The sequence below is a fragment of the Selaginella moellendorffii genome, unplaced genomic scaffold (assembly GCF_000143415.4).
Source record: "Selaginella moellendorffii unplaced genomic scaffold, v1.0 SELMOscaffold_170, whole genome shotgun sequence".
Lineage (NCBI taxonomy): Eukaryota > Viridiplantae > Streptophyta > Lycopodiopsida > Selaginellales > Selaginellaceae > Selaginella > Selaginella moellendorffii.
In genome coordinates, this window is record NW_003314430.1 from 135,120 (window position 1) to 151,255 (window position 16,136).

A 16,136-nucleotide genomic window follows, 5' to 3' on the forward strand; every position below is an offset into this window, starting at 1 on the left:
GCAGGATGGTCACACATTTGCCTGAGCCGCAGTAGCATGCTCAAGATCTTGAACCTATTCTTCTGCAGCGTCCCTTCATTACTGTACTCGTCAATCCTGTTGTTGTACTCCCATCAAAGTGACTCATAGATTTGTCGCTCTGGGTTTGAGAGCTCCACCTCCACCCGGCTGACCAGCCTCGGTGGCAAGCTCAACACAGGCTGGCCATCAATGAGCGAGGTCTTGCTTCGCCGCAGGACAATGCATTTGAGTGCCGTCTTGAGTGTCGCTGAGTTGCCCGTCTTCTCAAACTGCTCGTAGTGGAGCTTGAAATCCGCATGAGACTTGTGTGGGCTGATCCGGAGAAAGCGGAAGAAAGCAAAGAGGTCCTTGATGTTGTTCTGCAAGGGCGTTCCCGAGAGACCCCATCTGTAGGTCGCAGAGAGATCCCTGCAAGAGAGCGAGACTTGGGTGTAGGCTTTCCGGATGGATTGCGCCTCGTCCAGCACCACCCTATGCCACGCCACTTTGGCCAGCGGACCGAACGGGAGATGCCGGCTCTTCTCAAGTCTCTTCTTGAGCGAAGCAATCTGGCTGTAGTCAACACCACAGTCGTCCGTCGTGACCACGTTGGCCTTGAATGGCACTTCCTTGGCCACGACCCCGTGATCACCACGTCGTATGATGCCAGCGTCTCAGGCGTTCCCTTACGCTTGTCCTGGTCGTGGTAGACGAGCGTGGAGAGCTGGGCCTAGGGCGCCACCTTGATCGTGATTTCACGCTCCCACTGCCCGAGCACACTCATTGGGCAAACAATGAGGGTGCCACCTTTGATCTTGTCAATGTGCCATTGGTCCTTGGCCCAGCCTTGAGGAGCAGAGCGATGGTCGAAACGGTCTTACCCAAACCCTGGTCGTCCGTGAGGATGCCTCCTTTTGTGACGCACGCTAGCATCCAGGCCAGCGCTTTCTTCTGGTGCTTCATCAGGTCAGCCCTCATTGACCCAGATTCCACGTCGCACTCCGCCTTATAGACGACTCCTGCATCATTCGTTTCTTCCTCCATATGTCCATAAATTCCCCCTTTCGCTTCTTCGCCATTCTGTGCAAACGAAATGAAAATTATGTGGGGGTTTATAAATGTTCTTTCCATCAAAATGCAAGAATATTCCGTCTCGCATACTCTAGAAATTGTGGGATCAAATACAAATGCTTGTAAGTGTGAACTGCGGCTACTGGTAGCCGGTGGTCAGCGAGTTTACGAGTGCTCTCTCTTCTGATTCCACGCTTTTCATCGTCGCGACAAGCTATGTTTGTCACAAAGTTTTTGAAGTTAGCTTCTTTTGCAACTCGAAAAAACCTTACTGCCGCATCCGAGACAAGAATAAGGTTACTGACTGTCCTGACGGCTAGACCATTATCTTTTATTTATTCTATTTGAGGTTCTTAAAACTGTTTAGACGTCCTACATCTTCAGTTTATGGCTCCACGCTGAAGCTGTCCCGTTTGAACCGACCTCTCAAAATCCCAGTGGAGGTTTGATTGATCTTCATTTCTTATGCTCCAGAATGACCACCCGAATGAAGCCTCTTTGTACACCGTCAGCTGTGCAGTTGCGTACCTTGCGAAGTCTTCATTAGAAGCTCCTGTAACGTTGATTTGGTTGCTCCATTCGCCTTGGAAAATATTACCAGTGAATTCACTTCTTCCACAATAAAAGAATAAACTTCGGCAAGAACGTACCAACAAAAATGAGAGCGTTTCCTGCATTTTCCAGGTTTGCAATGCTTGTTCTTCGCTCATTGTTGATATAATCGACATGCCACTGGACAGATTTGTCGTCGAAGGTTGGAGTGTAGGCGTTGTAGTAATGAACGTCAAGGACCACATTCGTCGAGCCATTCAGGGTGTTGACGAGCTCGATTGGATCGGCTCCAATTCTCTGGCTCATGATCACGTAAGCAGTGGAGCTGTATTTCCGAACTCTTTCATAGCCTTGCTTGTAGTAAGTTTCGAGAACGTCGAGGCTAACATCTTCCTTTTGAGCCTCGTTTAGGAGCTCGATGCCCAACAACGCTGGATGTCTCGAGTATCTGCTATGTTGCAATTTTTCGTCAGTTCCTCGGATTTCTAGAGTTGATCAAATAATACCTGGAAGCAAGAAAGTCGATGACTTCGAGTGTTGTATCGATGTTTTCCTTTTTGCTCCACGTTGAAACTCCATCTCGATTAGCACTGTGCTCCCAGGGATTCTGTGATCCAGGTGCTGCATGAAGATCGATAATAACATTGATGTTGTTGCTCCTGTGACCATGAAGGATAAGAGAGAAAGTTATTACAGAAGAGCCTATTTTCACCCAGCCCATGTAAATGCGTTGTCTAGAGCTTGCAAAGATCCTCCAACGAAAGGCTTCGGTGGGCTGGGATCGTACGCTATCCACCATCCAACGGGAATCCGGACAGTATTGATTCCATTGGCAGCAAGGAACTCAAAATCCTTCGCAGTGACAAAGTTGTTTCGATGATTCTTCAAAACGTTAATTAAAAGAAGAATAACATTGTAATCAACGTGGATATAACTTTGAAAATCATACGAACCGCAAAGACAACTTGGGCGGCGGAAGAAGTACCGAAAGCATTGGCTAGTTGAAACTCTCCATGAAAAGGGGCTCGATTGCTCATCTCGAAAACGGCAGAATTGTTATCCCACCCGGGCTCGCCATTGTAATCGGCAGTGAGCTGGTTTTCATCTTTGGCCTGGAAATTTGGAGCCACAAGGAACTCAACGACGCCATGAATCATGATCATATAGAAATGTTTGGAGAGATCTTACCTGCAAGTACATGCCACTGTAAGCTTTTATATGAACTAGCTTGGGGTTATTGGGATTGCGAAGAATCTCAAATGTTTCCCATTCTCCCGGAGTGTCTTTGGTTGAATCGACGCCGCTCTGATTAGCCGCCGAGACAAAGTTGTTGTTGAAGACACGGAGCTGGAATTTGGTGCTGCTTACTCGCCATAGCTACACCAGAATTTGCTTGAAAATTGGGAACAGAGATTCTTGTGCTCAATGTGAGGACTAAACCTTAAATGTCTCCCAGCCCGATGCCATTTGCCTGTCCACAACCATTTTCTGCCCTCCTCCATCCTCGGCGCAAACATATGTTCCTAGATTCACGGATTTGAGCTCTATTTGCGTTCCATCCTGCAAAAGATCTTATCCATAGGCAATGATCTTTTGTGAACCTAACCTACCAGGAGATCCCTGTTTTCTAGAATGGCGTCGAACAGGGACATTTTCATCCATCCTTCAATCACTAGCCATCCCCCAAGGTTGACGGAGCGAATCTTGAGGGGCGAAGCTGCAAAACTCTGGATTACTGTCAGCAGGGAAATTGTTAGAAACATGAGCAAAAAATTTGGCCGCATTGTTGCAAGACACTAAAAGTTAATGGGACACCATATAAAAATACCAAGAAGCACTGGGTGAAGCACTCTCACCCATGGTTCTCAGAGCACTGAGAACCATATTGCAGTAACAGTCAAAGCACTGAAAGGCACCTCATTTTTTAACCAATTACTCGCATGGTAATATCAAATTTTTTTTACCTACATTAACTTAGTTGACTTGAAGTCAACAAGGAAGCTAACGTTAGTTCAATATATGCATGTTCATATGTTTAGTAGATGGAGAACCTTTGACCCCAGATGTTTGTTCACTTAGGGATTGGTCTTTGCACTGTGGGTAAATGAGGCATTCTGAGTAAGCCTTTATCTTTGTATTTAACAAAAATGTATTTATTATATCTTTTTCAAGTTTATTAGAAGAGGAAGAAGATAATAATTTGTCTTTGTCAGGTCGTGAATCAAATGCTTCAAGTGTTAAGAGTGAAGGTAATCCCATATTCCCACTTAAATAGTGTTTGAATTTTTGCTGTAGGCATTTGGAAGTTTCTTGCGTTTGAAAGGATTTAATAGTCCTACGACATTTGGCACTTAGATGAATTTCAAGATTTAGAGACTAAGACAATGGGCTTTCTAGCAAGTTATCTTCAAATTTCTCATTCTCAGTCCATATTTTACAAATATATGTGGCTCATCGATCCACATTGGAGTAGTGTATACTACTATATTCCTCCATATGAGGTACTTAAACAAATATTGCTATCATGTCGGCACAATAGAAAATTATCAATTCCTGCTCAAGTTGTGGAATTGCAGGATATCATTTCAGTAGTTGTTACTTTTGTGATGCTTTAGTCATACACAACCCAAGATAATTGCAAGATAAGCATCATTCAACTATTGATATATGTCAATCCTTTATGCACTGTGCCTTAACACTTGCAAATGCAGATAGAAGCTTTATACAAATGATAGTTTTAAATTCGTGGTGACGATATCCATCTACAACCACTCGTGGGAGGATCACTTGGCTCATCTGATGGTATGGTGGCCAAGCTTTCCAAATGCAATTTCGGAATGACAAAGATCACATAAGATCGCCAACGGAACACTGATGGCTGATCCTGAAAAGCTAGGTGCTATCCAGTTACGAGCTTTTCTTGGCTTTTCTAACTATTTGAGGAAGTTTGTGCAGCATTTTTGCGACAGCCCTCACCGACATTATATGCTGTCTACCTTTTCGTGGCAGGCATCCTTCCTTAAAGAGCGCCTGCTTTCCGTTCCAGACTTCTCCAAGGAATTTGTAGTCGAGACGGATGCATCAGACGTGGGAGTCGGGGGCGTCTTGCTACAGAACAGTCGCTTCATAGCGTTCGAGAGTTGACGGCTCTCGATAGCAGAATCTCGGATGACCGCTTATGAGCACGAGATGACAGCAGTGATCCACACAGTTTGCAAATGGCGCCACTACTTATCATTACGACATTTCCATTTGCGAGTGGATCACCTCAGTCTGTGCTTCTTGATGGATCAACAACACCTCAATTAAAAACAACGACGACGAGTTAGCAGAACCTTCTGGTTTTGCAAACACGTCAGGAATGATATTGGAAGTACCTGCTTGTGTACGGCATCCCAGAGTATCAGCATTAGCGGCAGCCGTCAGCGGGAGTGCAACACCCGAAGTTTGTTTTGGATGGGGGACTTCTCTGCAGGAAAGGCTGCATCATACTCAGCAACTGTCACACGTCAAGTGTTTCGAGAGTGCTGGTCACCCAGGAGGATCTTCCACATTAGCTGCCATCAAGTTACGTTTGTATTGGAAGGGGATGCGAAGGAGGTGAAGCTGTCCTTGCTGCCGCCCTGATCGAGCGCTAGCCTACGCCACCGCAGCCAATACCCGGCATGCTCGAGTTCGTACGGCGTCTCCTGTGAAGAAAATCGCCCAATGGAATGGCCACCAAGCGCCACAACCGGCTATTTAACTGTTTGGAGAACTCCTTTGTTCCCGAAAGTTTAGTTCTTCGATCACATTACAAATCGCGATAGTTTGTTGCCTAGCTATAGAAATCGAAACAACTCCGGAAAAACTCCTCTTGACTTTTAAGCTAGTCCGGCCTCCTTCAAAACCTTTTCGAAAGCTTCGTCATCATCCCAGGCCACCTGCAAGAGAGAACGCTTTAAACCCATCAAGGAAAGGAGACAAAAAGTGTACCGGTGAAATGGTTTTGCCGAAGTGCTCCTCGATCAGAGTTAGCATCCTCGTGTCCTCCTGTGTGACAACCAGATTAAATGCAGCTCCTGCAAGCAAAGCTCTCACACGTGAAACCATGCTCTGGTTGAATGATTCTTTCTACCTTTCCTTCCAAATCTTCCACTTCGGCCGATGCGGTGTAGATAAGTTTCATAGTCCGGCTGCTTGGGATAATCCCGCGTGACTGGAAGATCGAAGTTAACGACCAAGGTGACCTTAAAAGCATCCGCAAGTCAGAGACGGGTACGAAGAAAAACACGTCAAAAGAAAAGCATTGACAAGGACACCTGCGCGACATCGAACCCCCTCGAAAGAACGTCAGTTGAGATTAAGATCCTGGTTATTCCCTGTCGGAACTCGTCGATGATCTTGTCACGGAGGTCGGGACTATATCCTCCCTGGATAGAACTGCACTTATGACCGTCTGCTTCCAGCTTCTCGTGCAGCTCGGTCACACTACGTTGGCTCTTGGCGAAGATGATCGACTGTCCGAGCTTCTCGGCAATGGGGAAGATTCTATCCTTGAGAACCTCAAACTTGGCAGCTTCAGAGGGGCAATCTACACGGTACTGCTTGATGACGTCCAGCGAGAGCTCGAGCTTTTCGACGAATACTCGGTTTGCTATCGGGATGCTTTTGGACACGAAATTCTTCACCTTTTCGCTGAAAGTTGCAGAGAACAGCAAGAGCTGCAGGGAAAAGTCTTATCTTCTTTCGTAGGCCGCTAGGAAGAATGAAATCTCACCTGGCAACTCGGTGCTTGCTTGTTGATGCGTCGCAATAGCTTCATGGAAAAGTCACGAAACCCATTCTGCAAGGACGTATGAGATTGAAACAATCACAACAGAATTGAAGCCTACCTGGTCTAGCATATGATCAGCCTCATCAAACACCAAAACTTTCAAGTGTTGCACGTCTAAGTTTCTCTCGTTGACGATAGCCCTCTCCAAAGACCCAGGAGTTCCAAAGATAACTTGGTCGACTATATGTCCGAGGAGTGAGCTCCTGATACTTTCCGTAGGAGGTATGATACAGGTCGATTTGATATCAGTGAAGCGTGCCATTCTTTCGAGCACTGCTTGGTTCTGCGAGGAAAAGATAAAAAGAGGATCGATCGTTTACATATCACCGAGCACAACAAAGAAACTACGAACCTGGAGTGCCAACTCTCGTGTTGGACAAACGCACAGAGCTTGGGGTTCGTGCAAAGAAGTGTTGACGCGACTTAGCATGCCGAGAACAAAGCATGTAGTTTTCCCAGAGCCATTGTGCGCTTGAGCCACCAGATTGCGATGCGGGGGATTCATGATCAGCGGCAGCGTCTCGGCCTGGATCTTGCTCGGCCTCTCAAACTTCATCTCGGAGTAGATCCCTCTCAGCAGCGGCTCGGAGATTTTAAGCTCCTCAAACGTCTTGGCCGAGGTATACAAGCTGTTGCCCTCGACGAGCTCCTGTTTTCCACACACCAGGATTTCACCCGCCGCTCATCTTCGACACCAATGACATACCTTGTCGATCTTCGTCTCCACTTCGTCGTTGAGCTTCTCGGATCGCGGCTTCACTGGCGCGGCTTTTGAATCTGCGCCAACAGAGATCACCAGCGCTCCAAAATCCAAGTCTGCTTCATCCGCCCAATTCGTCTTTGGCGCGGGCGCGGGATTCATGATGCTGTAGCCCTAACTAGGGTTTTAAAAATGTTTAAAAACACGCGTTTAAAACAAAGCGGGATGTATCGATGGGAGCTAGTTTGGAACACGGGCTGCATGGCAATCAACATGAGACGAGAAATCTTACTCTCCCTTAAGATCCGCCACTTCAACCCGAGAAGTGTTCTTCTAGAGGAGATCAAATCCAAAAGCGTGAGTGCTCTCTTTCCCACAGGGGACGAGGAAATCGACTGGGCTGCACTGAGTGGCTCTTGGCTTCGATGATATACTCCATATATTGTGTGTAGGATTCTGGCAAAGAATCAGAAGGGGAAAAGGAACATGCCTTCTTACAAAACAAAGGCTCTTCCACCGTGGTGGCATACATGTTGTCGGCATATGCCCTGAAGGCTTCACCTTGCTGAGGCTAGAAACACGTTTCATGATGTTGTCCTAGAATGTTCTTGTGTCTCTGTGAAGGAATGACGCGAAACATGGTATCCATGGTGGAAAAACTATGCCCATTTTGGGCATTTGGAAGAGCAGTTTTATCAAATGCCACTGTGGAATGGAGACCTGGAAGACGCGAACAAGTTTTCTGATTCTATGCCACAGCAGAACGTAATCTCTTGAACAGCCTATGATATAGATGAAATGCCACAGATGAATCTAGTATCCTGGAATGCGATGTTCTTTGCATATGCAAGCGAAGACATTCTTTGGTGCCCAGGAAATATTCCGCGGTTTACACCCATAGCCCGATGGACAGGCCATGCGCAAGAATCTTGTCCCCTTGATCTGGAGCGGTTTGAACATCAAGACAACCTGGAATTCTGTGCTACAGTTCCAGCTTTTGGAGAGAGCACAATTATCTTGAAAAACTTATGGAGTACTCCTGGAGGGAGAGAGGAAGAACTTAATTAACAGGACAACCAAGCAAGCTCCTTTCGACCTTCTCTTGACAAGGTGTTGGGCGCCTCCACCACTGACCAGAACTTGGAATCGGCTCCAAACTGCACAAAATATACTGCTCTTGCCATCAGTGCACGTCATGGCCACCCATGCATCATCAAACTCCTCGTCACAGCGTGAAACAATCGCCCCTTTCATTTCCCGCACGATTTTTCATTATGCATTTGAAAGCCGGTCCTGATCCAGCTGACGGAAGGACAAGCAGTAATGAGCTTCCAGCCCCACTCTTTGGAATCAACCAGAAAAATTCGCTAGGAACCATCCCACAGGTTCTGTATCTCGTGATCCTCGTCGCGAAACACCACCAGCTCACCATGATCCAGCACTGGATAAACGCGTTCTTGTTGATCCTTCCGGGCATTTGGACCCCAACCTCTTGGGGACATAGATCCAGCAACACGGCATTATAATCATCCTCTGCCTCTCCCTCGTCCTCCTCGGCCCCGTCCTCTTCCTCCTCGTCCTCTTCCACGGCTACTTGGCCTACCTCTGTCCTCGGACTTCAATCCCAGCGATTGGATCCCTCGCTTTGATGAGCTCTGGCTTTCTCTTTGGGGACGCTCTTGTTTCCTCTCCTGTCGTGAGAAACTCAGCTCTCTGCTGCCCCATCGCCCACCTGACACGGGATTGCTGCTTTGCGCTGCGGTGACGCGCTCCTCCATGGGCATGTTGTGCTCGGCAGCCAGCGAAACTTTGTCCCGGAATGCCTTGGCGTGGATCTCGTCTTTAGCCTTGTAAAGCCTGTGACAAAAAAAGAGAGGTACGTTGTTTTACAAAAGCTTTCGAGAGTGGTTGGTTTAACCTCGGAGCCGAGTTGGATTTGTGCGTTTCCTTGTCTTCGCCTTCGCTGCCGCTGGCGTCGCCCTCGGAGCCACTCGACTCTTGCAATTCGAAATGCTCTTGGATCAAAGATGCGTTCTTTTTGTTTGTCTCGTTTGGATGCCGAGCTTTGTACTCTTCTGCCGTCTCGTCAATCTCAAAGTCCTGGGCGAGAAGAGCGTAAGTGTTGCGGGACACGGAAAGAAGTAGAGCTACAAACCTTGTTTGAAAATAATGACGCGAAACGTTCATCATCAAGAATTTCAGAACGTAGACGTTTTTTCTTCTTGTCATCGACCTCGTCACCGGCTGCTATCAAACGAGCAGCCAAATCCTGGTTGACCTTCGGAAGCTTTCTTTTCACCTGTCATACACCTCGAATGAGAAGCCATAGAAAAGAATGTAGAAACAGAAAACGATCTCACTGTTATTCGCGATGCACGTTTCTCATCCAGCTTCTCCTTAATACGCTGTTGTCGATATACTTCATATGCAAAAGGATCAGCGATCGACTTTGCCTGAAAAGACGAACTGTAAATTTGATACAGTTGCAGCATCGATTACCTTGCCATACAAGCGATGATCTATGAAGTATCCATGCATGTATGCTCGAAGCAAATTCGTCCCTATTAAGTTGGTTAGATTCAAACGTTCTAAATCATCTTTTGTCACGAATTTGTAGTCGTCATATATAACAGTTTGTGCACCGTCCTCGAGTTCCTCCTACAGCAAACACAGTACAATCAGCCGCCAAGACGTCTCTAATCACACTCACCGTAAGATTTTCCAAGTACGAGCACCACTTTGGAGCTGGTCCCAGAGCGGGAATAAAATATGCAGGTATTTGAGTATTGTCCACGGCAACAAAAATCAGCCCGCTGTTCGGAAAAACGCACACATCATTGATGTGGCCATTCGGTGGTTCTATGTTCGTTATGCTTTTTCCCTGTACAAGGCAAAAGTTAAGATCGCCCGCGTCGAAAACTAGCACTGTACAATTACCGTTTCAGGCTCCCAGATTCTAATAACCTTTGTATCCGAAGTTACCAATTTCCTGGGTGATGAAAGGTCTCCATGCCATTTTATGTCGACAATGGGGGCGTCATACCTGAGAACCAAGTCCGTCTCAGTCTCACAAAGGATTAAAAGAGCGTGAATTAGCTACAAACATGTGATCCTTGATCGCTATAGGTGCAGAAGAACGTATGTCGTAGACTAATACCTGTCACAGGGAAGAAAGAAAACTTACCAGGTTATAACTTTTAAAGTTTTCACTTGCCTGACCAGCACTTGTTCCCGCAGCTAGGAAGAGTCCTTCTGTATCGTCAAAGCGCAAGGCTGTTACTTCCTGAAGTAAAAGTGAGAATCATTCAAGTGCAAACATAATTCCACCTGATCAACATTTCCCGTTGGCTTGACGGCGTCGATCCGTGCGACTGCAGCCCTTTGACGCAAATCAAAGCATTCCAATGCACCGTCTTCACCTCCGCAAGCGATCAAACCATGGGCTGGACTGCCAAACAGAAACAACGAGTGATTCTTTTCCAGGATAATGTCGAACTGACCGACCTTCTTCCAATAGCATTGACGCCAGGAGAGCGACTTGAAAGAGGAGCAAGAAACCTTCCCTGGAGAGAAAGTAAGCATGAAGGAAAAGTTACGAAATGGAAAGAACAGCGTACCTGTTCTAAATTCAAGCAATATATCTCCGGAGAGGACGCCGCGACCAAAAGATCGCAGGACCATTTGTCATAAGCAAGATCCCTCCCCATCCTATGAGCGAACTACTAGTTGAACGTTTCAACAGTGAAAGCTTTTGAAAAAATACCTGGGTATTCTTGTGCTGTAGTAGCGTCCAAACTTTGCATGAAGACATATGGATCGATCTGTGCAAAGAAATGCGAGCTTGGAGAAATCATCCCCCAAAACCTGGAAGGAGAAATGCTTGAAAAACAAATGCAATAGAACAAACACCAGACCTGGAAATCGACGATTTCAGAGGTGAAGTGACGATCAAACTTGAGAGACATTTCTCTGAGCTCGTAAACTCTGACTTGTGGTGGATAGACACCTGAAATAACATCACGATCACATTTTTTTCTTGTTTTCTACGCAAACAAGCAATGGAACGAACCAGAGGCGATAATACATTCTTGATCCGGAGTGACTTTCATCCTCGTGGCAGCAGCACTGAATTTGAGATCCTGGATGAGCTCCACTCTCCTCAAAAACTCTACAGTCAAGCAACACATTCTAGTGATCGATCTAAAACAAAAATTCCAAGAGACAAGAAGAAGAAGTACCTTCATCCTTGCGCCTGGATTTGCGCCTGGCGGTCTTCTGCCACGATGCTACCGCGCGCTGCCCCGTGATCGAGTAGACCTTGACGCCATTCACAGCGCTCACCTTCAAGCCTCCCTCTGCCGCCATTCTCATAAACCCTAATCTCGGGCCAGGGTTTTTGGCGGCATGAAGAACAAGCGCAAGGGCAAGGAGATAGCGAGCGATCCTAGCGACGAGGACGACGATCACGACGCGTCACATAGCAGCGACGACGAAGAATCTGAGTCAGACGAGGTAGATCCATCGTGTTTCTTGTGCTGTGCTTGAGAGATTTCGCCACAGAATTCCACTGTGAATGTGGACTTCGAATTCTTTGATCCAAAGCCGGAGGATTATCACGGCGTGAAGCTGCTGCTCCAGAACTATCTCGACGATTGTGAGTGGGACCTTGCGGGATTCGTGAATTTGATCCTCGGCCAGACGAGAGTGGGGACTATTGTCAAAGCCGGTGGAGACGATCCAATTGGTCTTATCACAGCTCTTAACATTAGGAGATACAAGGTAAGGGATTTTTCACTCGCATTTCTTCTCCAGGAACTTTGGTTTTCAGCGGACTCGTTCTCTTGCCTCTTTGTTGCAGGAGCTTCCATCGATTCAAGCCATCCGAGACTTCCTTGTGAAGCGTGCCAAGAACAGTCCAGAGCTTTCCAAGCTCCAAGCTTTGTGGCAAAGCGATAAAAACGTTGGACTGCTTGTCAGCCAGCGCCTCATGAACGTCCCTCTGGAGCTCTGTCCGCCTCTACACGATGCCATCTTCGATGAAATCGCATGGGCCACCGAAGACGAGGTATAAAACCTTCTAAAAGAACTGAAAGAAGCTTTTTTTTTGGAACAGCCTTCTGTGGAACTAAGGGAGAGCTTCAAGTTCCAGCAATACCTCATTCAAACTCGGGTCTATAAGGAGGTTCGTACTCACGACACTCTTAAGAAAAAAAAGAAGGCAAGTTATAATCGCGAGTTCCAGAAGGCTGATTGTCCCTTTTCTTTTCTTTCTGTTTTGGCAGAAAGTTCCGAAGAAACAACCAGTAAACGAAGATGGTAACTTTATATTTATTAAGCCTGAAGACGAGCTATTTTTCCAGGTAACACTAACACTGTCCTTTGCTCGTTACGTTGGATTCACTAGCAGTTCTGTTTCAGTTAAGCTCGTGGCACTTTACCTTTCCAGTCCAGGCCGAAACTATGTTAGCCCATCAGGTTCGAACTTTTTTTCGCCTTTTGATCTTTTCCAAGTGTTGTTCTATGATGTTGACCAGACCAAAGGGTTGCAGCTCCTGGGATTGGTAATGGCTGTCAGTGCAAAGCAAATCAAGGCCTTCAGATCCAAGCTAAAAGGATTGGTCTGTTGAGTTAGAGCAGCAAACTTCGAGCTCATCCAAGCTATAAAGCCGTCGAATTTGAAATCACGTGTGGATCGAAGTCCGTATAAGAGAAAGGAAACACTTAAAACAGTCAAGTAAATGTTCTGTAACTCAAAGAACTGGATGGGAAATTGTCTGTTTACCATATCCCGATGAAAAGTTTTTGCAAGGTTGGGCTGGAGGTATGAAGTATTATTCATATGAAAAAAGACCATGTGGTGTGGTGTTGGTAGAATTCCATGCGTGAAGTTGAATATTCCAATATTTATTTATTTATTCCATGCGGATCATGTAATTTGTAAAGCGTTACCTCCCAAAGTTGGGTTGCTCACGAGGCCTTCAGGAATTTCTTGGACATATTCAAGCATTGAAGCTAATCTATGCAGACCCAAACGAGCTGCCACGTCATCAGTACCCCGCCTGATGACGTGGCAAGGTTAGCTTTGTGTGACCTCAAAGTCTGATTTGTGAGGCATAGTAAGTGAGCTAGACAAAAAAGCTGTTTACTTCTTTGTTTTGCATGAGATGAAACTGACTGTGGCTGGTGCTGTGCCAAGCTAGCATTTTCCTTGAGACATGGCAAGTAATGAGGCAAATGTGGCTGAGGACGAAGCAAGATAGTAAGGGACATCACAGATAGTTGTCATGAGAAGAAAATTGAGGAAGTATCTTCTTCAGCCAGATTGAAGTATCCTACTTACCAACTAGGAGAGGAATTTGAAATTTACCTGGATGTATTTGAGTGTGCTGCATATAATAATCAAGTGGCTGGAGATGAGAAGGTTAATGCCTTTTGTATGGCTCTATTGAGAGGGGCATAGAGAGGGGCATAGAGAATGTTCATTTCACGCTGAGAAGATCAGATCTCGTGAGATGAAGCAGTGCAGTTGGCAAGGTGTCTATTTATTATTGGTAATCTTGAGGATCAAGCTTTTGAGATTATTAACAATAAAAAATATCAGAGAGGAGAGACTGTGCAGCAGTATTTGGTGACACTCCAGCAAGTAGTCATGTATATCTCGAATGATAATCATAAAGCAGCAAAGCATGCTTTTTATCCTGGTGTTCCTGAGAAATTGCAAAAATGGGTTCAGTCCTGAAGCTTTGAAGAAATCTTGTTAGAAATTTGTTAAAAAATGTGTGAAATTTCTGTTGTGTTGTGTGAGGACACACAAATTTTAAAGGGGAAAGACCGCTACAACAACAAGAGGTTCTTGAGAAAAGGGGGTTTTTGATGGGCCGGAGGAAGTGGAGGCTGGGGTTTAGAGTAGGGGCCAGTGCTCTGCATGTGCAGGGACACTCACTGGAGGTTAAATTCTTGAATTGTCAACTTTGTTTCAGTTAGGAGTCATTTCTGTCTGTGGTCCATTTTTAGGTGGAGGCAAGGGGCATGGCTCTTCAGCTATCAAGGATGCTAGGGGCCTACTTTTCATGCTAATCATCTTTCTCCTGATAAATTGATAGATTGTTTAAGGTAGTGAGCCTAGAAAATTTTAAGCTTAGAAGATTTCTGTTGTGATGCTCATAAATCTTTGAGATTGTGAGATGAAAATTGTGTAAGTTGGGCTAGCATGATAAATTTGTGGATAAAGAGCTTGTGATGTGATGCTCACAGGTTGTGAGTTGGATAATTGTGTAACCTGGGTTAGCATGACAAAATTATGTGTGATGTATCACTCAATAGATCTTTTAAGATAGTTGAGAATTAAAAGAGCTAAGCTAGCATGACAAACTCATGGTCTAAAAGCTTGATCTTTGTGAGATGTGAGTTGGCTTAATCCTAGATAGAGAATTATGATTGTGGAGTGATTATGATGTTGCAATGAGCTATGATGGTTGAGTGTGCCGAACACCTCGTGCATGTAAAGATTTTTGTGATTAGTGCAATTTTCAGTGAGGCTAAGATGGAGGGATATGATGCTAGAATAAAAGATAAGTCTTTTGTGTGAGGTCACACAATTTTAAAGAGGGGAGTAATTGCTACAGGTGGGTTATTGTAGCCTTTGTACTCAGGACTTGACCAATTAGGTTAAGCAGGATTGAGCAACAGGAAGGAGATGAAATGGCAGGGAGCCCAGGTGGAAGAGGTTCTTGAGAAACAGGGAGGACTAGGAACAAGTAGTGGAGGTGGGGTTTGAGAGTGGGGGCTGGTGCTCTGGATGTCCATGCTTAATTTGAGACTAGCATGCAAGTGCATGGCATTATCAAGTTTATCTTTGATCCCAAGGTCCTCAGCATGATTGGGTGAATCTTCATACTATCCAACTTGGAAGAGGACTGAAGAGTTCAACAAATGGTTATATGAGATTGGACTTTATGAGCTTCCAAAAATTATAGATAAGCCATATGATCTCAACATCACGAAAAAGGTTCTCTCGGCATATTAGGAAGACTTTGTCTACACAAGTTTTTCATACATGCCAAATATTTTGTGTGAGCTTTTAAGCTCCCCACTGATGGAGAGTGAGTGATATTAATCTTATACATGAAGGGGATTTCACCAAAATGCATCAAAGTTCTTGAGAATTACAACAACAGAAACTCAAAAAAAAAAGTAATTTAATACACTCTTTTCATGCCTTTTCGGACTTAAATTAACTAAACTTCACATTCACATTACTTTTATTTCAGCTTTAGAAAAGTTTATGAGAGAACATGACAATAACTATTTAAACTAATAGACTAATCCCTACAATCTTGATTAATCCATTCATAATCATATTCAAAATCCTTTGTCCCTAATACTTTATTTTTGGACTCAACTTGATTAAACCTTAAATTTGCATTCACACTACCTTCAATTTAGCATTAGAAAAATTTATGAGAGAACATAGCAATAACTATTTGAACCAATAGATTAATTTTTATAGTCCTGATTAATCTACTTATAATTATAATACTTTATTTTTGGATTCAACTTGACTAAATCTCAACCTTATGTTCTCAATACCTTCAATTCAGCTTTAAAAAAGTTTATGAGAAAACATAGCAATAATGTAGTATATATGGTTTTCACCCTTTACCTTATGGTGATTTACCATAGGATTACCATTGACACATGGATTAAACACTTTGTTTACACTCCACATGCCACATGTCACATATAATAATATGAAGCTAAAAAGTGAAGGAATATGAGCATGGAGCAACTCTTAAATGTACAACCCAAGGGGTGAAAGGATAAGAGTATAGATCAACTCTTAAGCGTACAACTTAAGTAGTGAAGGGACAAAAACACGAAGCAACTTAGAACATTTTTATAACATTCAACATCCCAATGTTTAAACCAACATATAGAATAGAGCTAAATAAAATCTAGTGTTATTTTAGCATACCGATGACGATATAAATACTCCAC

General features: G+C 44.7%; 4 protein-coding genes across 5 annotated transcripts; 1 reads left to right on the forward strand and 3 right to left on the reverse strand.

The window, feature by feature from the left end:
• Positions 1–1,363: 1,363 nt before the first annotated feature.
• On the reverse strand, positions 1,364–3,469 carry LOC9638702 (probable glucan 1,3-beta-glucosidase A). The gene is made up of 9 exons (XM_002993726.2): positions 3,452–3,469; positions 3,234–3,358; positions 3,064–3,183; positions 2,812–3,000; positions 2,577–2,735; positions 2,336–2,505; positions 2,130–2,282; positions 1,722–2,071; positions 1,364–1,654 (listed from the first exon to the last, which is right to left on the reverse strand). The coding sequence occupies exons 2-9, from the start codon at positions 3,279–3,281 to the stop codon at positions 1,452–1,454; spliced, it is 1,392 nt and encodes a 463-aa protein (XP_002993772.2). The 5' UTR covers positions 3,282–3,358; positions 3,452–3,469; the 3' UTR covers positions 1,364–1,451.
• Positions 3,470–5,432: 1,963 nt separating this feature from the next.
• On the reverse strand, positions 5,433–8,641 carry LOC9638703 (DEAD-box ATP-dependent RNA helicase 38). Its single transcript, XM_002993727.2, has 10 exons — positions 8,515–8,641; positions 8,274–8,386; positions 7,638–7,710; positions 6,792–7,120; positions 6,498–6,722; positions 6,383–6,448; positions 5,925–6,326; positions 5,741–5,852; positions 5,599–5,684; positions 5,433–5,546 (listed from the first exon to the last, which is right to left on the reverse strand). The coding sequence occupies exons 1-10, from the start codon at positions 8,639–8,641 to the stop codon at positions 5,487–5,489; spliced, it is 1,593 nt and encodes a 530-aa protein (XP_002993773.2). The 3' UTR covers positions 5,433–5,486.
• On the reverse strand, positions 8,373–11,534 carry LOC9638704 (nucleolar protein 10). The gene is made up of 16 exons (XM_024667384.1): positions 11,378–11,534; positions 11,209–11,307; positions 11,054–11,145; positions 10,903–11,003; positions 10,757–10,847; positions 10,644–10,702; positions 10,467–10,587; positions 10,354–10,422; positions 10,244–10,296; positions 10,077–10,182; positions 9,850–10,020; positions 9,639–9,797; positions 9,500–9,592; positions 9,295–9,438; positions 9,058–9,239; positions 8,373–8,996 (listed from the first exon to the last, which is right to left on the reverse strand). Exons 1-16 carry the CDS (start codon positions 11,508–11,510, stop codon positions 8,666–8,668), a joined length of 2,004 nt encoding a protein of 667 aa, XP_024523152.1. The 5' UTR covers positions 11,511–11,534; the 3' UTR covers positions 8,373–8,665.
• Positions 11,527–12,925, forward strand: LOC9638705 (protein BCCIP homolog). Of its 2 annotated transcripts, none has more exons than XM_024667385.1 (7): positions 11,527–11,651; positions 11,700–11,918; positions 11,998–12,204; positions 12,253–12,357; positions 12,422–12,499; positions 12,558–12,614; positions 12,674–12,925. In XM_024667385.1, exons 1-7 carry the CDS (start codon positions 11,544–11,546, stop codon positions 12,764–12,766), a joined length of 867 nt encoding a protein of 288 aa, XP_024523153.1. In that variant the 5' UTR covers positions 11,527–11,543; the 3' UTR covers positions 12,767–12,925. The 2 variants fall into 2 exon arrangements, with proteins under 2 accessions (XP_024523153.1, XP_002993757.1); XM_002993711.2 differs by having other exon boundaries at positions 12,253–12,321.
• The last annotated feature ends 3,211 nt before the right edge of the window (positions 12,926–16,136 follow it).